General features: G+C 43.9%; 1 protein-coding gene across 4 annotated transcripts in view; it reads left to right on the top strand.

Moving 5' to 3' along the window:
* The window catches only part of LOC147638299 (uncharacterized), a 7,890-nt gene extending 298 nt beyond the window's left edge, over positions 1–7,592 (top strand). Inside the window, exons 1-11 of one of the 4 annotated variants that reach the window (XM_086798208.1) lie at positions 1–101; positions 231–753; positions 1,339–1,499; positions 1,780–2,605; positions 3,475–4,394; positions 4,518–4,595; positions 4,700–4,880; positions 4,974–5,069; positions 5,158–5,224; positions 5,406–5,568; positions 5,812–7,592. The exon at positions 1–101 is cut by the window's left edge and continues 295 nt beyond it. In XM_086798208.1, coding sequence (XP_086654334.1) covers positions 706–753; positions 1,339–1,499; positions 1,780–2,605; positions 3,475–4,394; positions 4,518–4,595; positions 4,700–4,880; positions 4,974–5,069; positions 5,158–5,224; positions 5,406–5,568; positions 5,812–6,688 — 3,417 coding nt within the window. In that variant the 5' untranslated portion in view covers positions 1–101; positions 231–705 and the 3' untranslated portion in view covers positions 6,689–7,592. Of the gene's footprint in view, positions 102–230; positions 754–1,338; positions 1,500–1,779; positions 2,606–3,474; positions 4,395–4,517; positions 4,596–4,699; positions 4,881–4,970; positions 5,070–5,157; positions 5,225–5,405; positions 5,569–5,811 lie in introns of all 4 variants that reach the window. The other 3 variants (XM_086798207.1, XM_086798211.1, XM_086798210.1) reach the window with 3 other exon arrangements.
* The last annotated feature ends 670 nt before the right edge of the window (positions 7,593–8,262 follow it).

Raw genomic sequence — 8,262 nt, 5'->3', positions numbered from 1 at the left:
CCGCCCCCCTCCTCCTTCCTCGCCTTCCCCTTCGCTGATTTTCTCTCTCGTCCGACCTTCGCCACATTCACGGGAGCTCCCCCATTGGCGGCCATAGCCAGGTCAGTTTCCGCAGCTCTCTTCTTCTTGATACTCTCCCCACGCTCTGAGCTTCAGGAAAGAAAAACACTGCGCACGAAAGCATACATTTTCTGTTCGAAACCCTAATTTTTACTGCCAAATATTCTCAGGTGAAGATCTCTCGACTCTGGCTTTGTCTCTTTGAGTGGAGTTTCGCTGTGCTTTTCGTCACGGATCTGATCAACGCTATGTGGAGGACAAATCAGTGACTGCAAACAAGGTTTTTTTTCCATCGTGAAAGGTGCATTCTGTTTTGCGTAAATCCTGCACCACGAGTACCCTGCAAAAAAAGCACTGGTAGACACCTTCCGCATATACGTATCGCGTGGCACATTTGAGACACAGCACGCTTTCGTAAAGGGAAGCATTCTGTAAGCAGTAATACATATCCAAAGGCCTCTCCAGATGGGTTTTCCAAGCTGCAAACCGACCTAGGGTTTGTGAACTACAAACCTAAGGTTGTTGATTTGTTGTTTGGTCGCTACAAAATTCGTCGAGGCTGTATCAGAGCTCTCACAAAGCATGAACAGGATCTTAAAGGCAAAGAGCTGCTGCGGTCACACATTCTAGCAGTGATACAAGACTATGGATTCACCTGAAAGAAACCTAACAATTTCAGCTGCCGAGGTTCAGGTGCTATATCTCCCATATCTAAGCTTTCAGTCCTATTCCAGGCTTGTTTTGTGAATGGAACTCTTCATTGACCGACATAGGGTCTAAAAAACATTGATTTAATGTATAGAGTGCTTGAACTGGTGCCGGATTTCTGTTACCTTCTGGATCTTCAATACAATTCTGCAAGCATCTTCATGTCATTTTTGTAGAAGACATGCCGTATGTGCTGTTTCCGTTTCAAAGCCTCTTCTATCTTAATTTTACATTTTAGACCTGATTGATGTGTATGTTCCTTTCCCCTTTAGGGCCTTTACAGACAGATCCCCTGCCCATCAAACAGGTGGGGTGGAGACCTTACGCCCACAAGGGATGGGCCTGTGTGATCTCCACTTTCCACAAGTGGGCTGTAAAGACCCTGTGCTTCTCTCCCTTGCTTCCATGTCCAAAGATGTTGGCCTGGTTATGACTTAGTTTCTTCCACAAATCAAAATGTGAAAGTGACTTAGTTTCTTCCACAAATCAAATTGTTCCGAATAGAAGAGCAAACCAGGCAGGCAATGCCAAACTCGTATGAATCTGATGCACCGTGTTGTCTTTCTGCAGGGATCACCTCTTTTCAACTTTCTGTGTAGTCTATCTCCTATCAAGCCTGTAAAGTCTGTGCATGTGGCACAAACATTTTCCGAGATCAGTTTTCCTCCTCCTCCTGCTGTCTTTGTCTCTCCTAGAGTGGATGCACGGAAGGATTCCAGTGCCCTCCAAAGGTGAATGTAGTTGAATAATGTAAATAAACGTAGGCTAGCCTGTCAGTCCTATGTGTATATTGTTCTGAGATGTGATGGTGACATGTTGAAAAGATGCAATCTTTTTCTTGGGGCTGTATACCTCTTTCTGTGTTGCATAGCATTAGTGGTAAGTTTGTGGTGACTCTACCCTCATATAAGTAATGCACTAGGGTATGGCACAGTGTGAGTTATGACAGACTAATTTACAAGATCTTCTGGTTGTTACTATTAAACTTTAACAGCAGCTGTTTTACTGCAGGAATCAGTCTAAAAGCAGAGTTGAAGAAGTACAATCTAGGTCGGGAACCTGTCAGGTGAACGCACAGACGGAAGGCAGGCGTGAATTTCTAAACTCAACTCAAAGGGTACAAAGGTTTGGAGGTGTTAGAAAGAACGATAGTGCACAAAAGGATCAATCATTTGCTTCTCCTTGCAGCAGCCCTTGTAAACTGGTTGAAGAGTATCTTGCTGAGCCTGTGGAAGATAAATTGAACACAAAGGGCTCCTCAAGGATGCCGCCAAATTCGAGCACCTGTGAAGCAAAAACTATCAGTGGTGAATCTAGCTACAAGGATGTGGATGGGGTGGATAATTTGGTGGGGTGCAAATTTTCTGCCAAACACAAGATAGTAGATTCAGCTGTTATGTCAAAGCTCTTAGAGGGTGGTGGGTCTGATGAAGGAGAGGCTGGCTTGATGGAGAAGACAACGTTCAATTTTCATGCTGCACAAGGACTGGACCCTTCCAAAGCATCTTCCACACTCCACCTGGCTTCTCAGAGCAGTGGAGACGACAAGAAAGTTTTGGACTTTGATCAAGACGCCTCTGATTTTGAGTTTCTGTTGTTAGAAGAGGCTGGCAAATTACGCCCGCTTGCATGCCTGGATGACTGGCGTCAGACATCAGCCACTCTGTCTGAACTGTCTGTTGAGCAAGTGGAGGGTTATATAGCTTCACTGAGAGGGGTTGTAAATGAGGAGGAACAAGAGACAGCAGTGGAGTTATTAACTGAATTGGCAACAAATTTTGTGGCAGACAAGAGTCCAGAGGCAAAGGGTGATCAACAAGGAGCAGCTGCCTGCAGGGTAAGCTCAATAAACCCTGTGATTTGCGCACTAAAACTGATGCCAGGCAACCAGTTTGTTGCTCATTTTTTTTGAAGAAGCAGCACTTGTACCTTAAATGACATTCACTTGCTAGTCTTGCGATTTATTTGATTGGCTTGTTTCGTAAAGGATCCATAACCACTGTAGCCTGCTTACAGTGTATGAAGGAGTTTCTTCTCTTCTTTGTACAAATTGCTAGCAAGCACATTGAAAACAAAGTGCTTCTCCCCAGTCCTTTTCCAGGGTACATTTAATGGCCACCTAGATGCCCTAGTCAACTGATGCCATGTCTCCTTATATTTGTGTTGCAAGCTTCAAAGACAGTCAGCACATCTCCTTTTTTCCTTACTCCAAGTAGAAGCTTTTTACAAAGATTTTGATACATCCGAGGTCCTATTGCTTAGATTTGAGTATGAGTAGAGGTGGGTTAGTCTACAAAATCTATTCAGTTGAAGATGTGCGATACCACATATGTGTGACAAGATTTGCACTTTTTGCATCCTTAGTAGCTGAGACTACTAGTCACTTTTTGCAATGGATTTGCCGCTTTAGATGTGCTATCTAGGCATGAAGAGGAGAAGAGGAAACACTTTAACTTTGTCTACAAATGTTGCATGAGACCAAAGCTAACAGGGCTTGTTTGGCTAAAGAAGCCTTTCTCACTGCTGTGCAATGCAGTGGAGCTGTATGAGCTTCCCTTTCCTCTCATCAGGAGGATCATTCTTCATCGATTGTCTATTATTGGTGTTCACAGCATGCGGCAATCTATGGTTTGATTTCTGTCTTTAACTTTATGTCGTGTAGTTTTAACGGTTAGTTGATGAACATGTGTATCTATATGTGCTCAGGCTGATGTACCACTTCAACGAGGAGTTCGAAGGCGCTGTCTGGACTTTCAGGATTTAGAGGGCTGCGGGAAGAGCAAGACTGGCATGTTGTCATTGAGACCAATGCATGCAAACTCAGGCACCAGGTCTAAAGCTGTATCTTCCTGTGATGTAGAATCAAACGTGTCACTTTTGGTACTCAGGGAACGTGCTTCAGCAACATTTGGTGCAACGAACAGTGAATCTATCCAAGGGTTGGATGCTTGTACACAAGTCTGTTCAAGAGAAGATGGAACAGCCAGCACCAAGGTTACACGTGCAAACTCGTCAAGTTCGAGGCTCTCACGCTGCTCATCACTGAAAGATGTTGACAGCCAGCTTGTTTGTGCCACTGCACGGCACTCTGGTTCTTCTCCTGTCCCTGCTAGCATGCCATCTGGTATAGGTTTACATCTCAACAGTCTTACAGGTAGTATGCCATTTCCACAAACACGGGAAATCGATGGGTCTGGTGGCTCAGCCACATTGCTGAAATCTGCAAGTGCTTTCCCAGGAGTGACACCTTCCTCTAGATTGCAAGGTAGTCAAGCAGAGAATACCCAAAACTGTTTTCTGCCTGGTAAACATTTGTACACTGGATCAACAGCCAACGTTAGACAGGGGTTAGTTGTTTCCCTTGTTGAAAAAACAAGGATGGATGGTTGTGAGGTGCAATCTGAATGTTCTGACCAAGTTTCTATTTCCTCAAAATCCACTACTTGTGTTCGGTCAGTCACTTTAGGGATCAAACAGACGGAAGAGAATGTGCCCTCAAGTGGACTTGAAAAGAGGCCAAGTCCTCTTGGTCAAAAGAGGGTGTTTCTGCCAGAGTTCCCTCATCAGAGGGATTTGGAAGGGCCAGAAGAGTCCAGTCAAAGCCCCCACAGCCCAAAGAAGAAAAGGTACTCAATCCTATGTGTTATGCTGTCCATAGAAGGCTAGAGTGAGGTATTCAGCTGTAGTGCATAGTGGTTATTCACATTGTAGTGTGTCATTGCATGAGAGACTGCTGCTGTGCACTGCAGGAGGTCGTCTTCTACAGCAGACAAGTCTGGAGATGGTTGCAAACGTTGTAACTGCAAAAAGTCCAAGTGCCTGAAGCTGTCAGTATTGAACCTTTGTTATTTCTGATGTAAACCATTTGTGACCAAAGCTGGTTTTGTGAACAAATTTCTGACTTACTCTCTGCCTTCTGCTGGCATTGCAGTTACTGTGAATGCTTTGCTGCCGGAGTCTACTGTGTGGATTCTTGTACTTGCCACGACTGCTTCAACAAGCCAGAGTTTGAAGAGACTGTCATGGAAACAAGGCAACAGATTGAGTCTCGTAATCCACTTGCGTTTGCACCCAAAATCATACGAGCAGCTGAATCCTCTCCTACCAACAGGGTAATGGCCAGATCTGAACTTTTGACACATAGCAGGGTTTCATTGACATTTTACAGTGGATTTCTGAATGCAATTGTTGGCATTTTCCAGCAGGAAGATTCTCGTGATACTCTTGCTTCTGCAAGGCACAAGAGGGGCTGTAACTGCAAAAAGTCTCATTGCCTGAAGAAGTACTGCGAGTGTTATCAGGTTTTTTTCAACTCTGTGCTATTAGAAGTGCATTTAACGAAGCAAGAAATGTATGACCTCTGATGTTTTAGCTGGCATCTATTCTCAGGCAGGTGTCGGCTGCTCAGATGGTTGTAGGTGCGAAAGCTGCAAGAATGTGTACGGAATGAAAGAAGGTATAGGCTAGATTTTCAGGCTGAACTTCTTAATCCCAATCATACAGAAACCTGTGCCTACTCTTGTTGATAACATGGGGAGAAATGTTTCAGGAAGACGGAGGCAGAGTGCTTGTAATATAACTCATCATGCAAGCCAGTGGGAAGCGTTACAAAATCTCATCATTATTGTCTCTTGCAGGTGCTGAAGATTCTGAAGAGAAAGATCTTCAAGTGGAGGCAGTGGATAAAGAGATTGCAGAGGAGCACATTGGTACATCAGATTTTTGCAATGAACTTACCCAGGGATCTCAACATCAAAACAATGACCTGTCTCCAATAACTCCCTCTTTTCGATATGCTGGGTACAGTTTTCTTTCCAGTGCTCTTGAGATAAGGTTGCTATCTACATGGCCTCTGCATGCTGTAGTGATACTTTTACCCTACCAAAGTTACGAGGCAAAATCTGTCTTGTCATTTGGTACTCATGTCTGCCACCTTTGCTGTCCTCATATCTCAGGCATTTAACCTTGGGAAGGTTGCAAACAAAAGCGTGGTTTCTAATTGGTTTTCTCGGCTAATTAGTTCAATGTATTGGCTTTTTGCAGGCAGAATAGGACCACAGCCAAGTTAAGACCTGCTAGCAAAAGACGTTTCTCTTCAGAGGAGCTACACTCTCCAACTTTCTCGCTCTCTTCTGTGAAGCTTTCTAGATCACCTTCTAGGCTTCTCAGATCATGCAAGGGAACACATAACAGTCCCCCATGTGCTTCTACAGGGATTCCACTGCAAAAGGTTGGTAGCTCCCCAGTTTCCACTCCAAGAATACTAAGGTTTGGTCAGTTCTCACCACGGTGGGATGGCCTGGGTGATATCTGTACTCTTACCCCTCTGCCTCAAGCTCCTTTTAGACCAACTCCGGCATCTGCATCTGTGCTTGATGGAGCTGACTCCTCTCCGTCTATCAACGGGCAGCATTGCAACGAACTTTCAAACTCTGGCACTGGTTCCGTGAGAAACAGCTCTAAGTTTACCGGTTTCACATCTCCATTGTCTCAGCATCAGTCTTCCCAGTCCTCTGTCCGATGCCAGACTCCAGTCAATATGCAAGGTACCCCCATCACTCCGATGTTTGCTTCACCAGCATGTGCTATGGATAACAAGTATTGCTATGAGGAGTCAGAGACTGTAGTCCATCAGTTTGAGGGGTCTGTGGAGGATGATGGCACACCTGAGTTTTTGAAAGATCCCGAGTCTGGGTGCTCTCCAGTATGTCTATTGAATTCAAGCTCACCAAAACATAAGAGGGTTTCTCCTCCTCACCATCATGCTTTGAGAGAAGCATCTCGTAGAGGGTTACAGTCTCCTGGTGTGAGGAGCGGTCGAAAATTCATCCTGCAGTCTATCCCATCAGTGCCACGCACTCCCTTTCCTGCTGTTCATGAGCAATCCAACGGGAGTAGAAACTATAAGGCTGAAACATAAGTTTTTTAAAACCTATTAAGCATGTCGGACAGGGTGTTTGCAGTGAAATTACCCTTAAAACTTCTCCAGCTCCTATACCCGCTCCATGCTATGTAGGAAAACAAGTATGGATTTGGCTGAAAACTCTGCATTATAGCCTCCTTGTGCCCTTGTTGCCTTGCTTTTGTTGGGTTGGCCAAAATTTTTAGCATACAATCTACTTCGGAAGTTAGAAGGATAGCAAGTACTCATGCTACAAACATGAGCTTTACTTAAAAGAGATTGCCATGAATAAAGGTGCTCTAATGCCATGGGAATAAATACATTTACAGTAATGCCTAACATCTTCTCAACGAAGTACAGCCTTTATTTGTAGCCTATCAGGCATTAAATTGGTTCTTTGGCCACCCTTGCATGTGGGATCCTGTGAGATTTACTGGACTGTACATGCGAAAATAACTGTTACAGGTCCATTATGAACTGTTGGGATAAGTTAAGGTTGAAAGGGGACTGATTGTTGATAGACAGCTGTGCATCCATCAGTAGGCTTTGAATCTGGGTCCTCATCTATAGGTAGAGTTGAAGGTCTTGATCACTTCGTCACACGTTACATGCCCATGAATGGACTCATGCATCCCTTAGTTATATCCCTGTTGCTTATGGCTAGTTCTTCTAATATCTTCTCATTTGAGAAGATTTTTCCTCACTACGTGCTACTACTGCAACAACAAGACCTGGAAGGGTTGTAGGGTCTCTAGCCTCGGGTAGGAACCCAGCCAGACTGCCTTTGTTGCTTATGGCTAGTTCTTCAAGTATCTTTCTCTTTTGAGAAGATTCTTCCTCACTACGTGCTAGCAATGATCCAAGCATTATTGTAAACAAGCTACTGACCATTGCAAAAACAAGACCTGGAAGGATTGTAGGATCTCAAGTGCTCTCTCTCTCTCTCTCTCTCTCTCTCTCTCTCTCTCGTGTTCCTTTTTCAAACTGATGAAACTTGGCAGTTTCTTGTAGAATTTCTTTTAAAAGAGGAAGAAAAGATAAAACTATCCTAAGCTAAGCAGATTTCCTAGAGGTAATAAGAGCACAAAGAGATGGTACACTTTAACTGCTAGTGGCCAAAAACAGAAACAACTCCACAGTGAGAGCATTAAGGATGGTAGAGCAACACGTCCTTGTCCATTTTGTAAAGCTGAAGAAAATTTGTTTGGACTCAACCTCACATCCACTAGATTTTGTTATTAAAGTGAGGCATGTATACTCTAATGAGGGCTAGAACATGTAATTTTGTATAAATCACAGATAGTGGACGTGGTTTATAAGCTGTTTCACCCTCACAGCAACAATTTAAATAGCATGTCAGATAAAAGACAAAGCATATAGGAGGAGTTTTCAATAAAATGGGAGTGCGTGGACCTATGAACCAATTCCACCTCCTCGCTTAAATGAAATGAAGTCTTGATATCCAATTAAGTGATGCACAAGTATTCCAAGCACAGTGCCATGCACTTTGCAAGCCATTTGTTAACGCATGAGGGGTAATAACTTCACATTATAGGGTAGCTCATTTGAATGTTCTAGTGAGTTCATTTGTA

This window comes from Cibotium barometz, chromosome 5 (assembly GCF_041138505.1).
Source record: "Cibotium barometz isolate CiBa-2024 chromosome 5, ASM4113850v1, whole genome shotgun sequence".
Lineage (NCBI taxonomy): Eukaryota > Viridiplantae > Streptophyta > Polypodiopsida > Cyatheales > Cibotiaceae > Cibotium > Cibotium barometz.
Note: the sequence above shows the minus strand (reverse complement) of the source record. Positions and strands in the feature narration are given on the sequence as shown.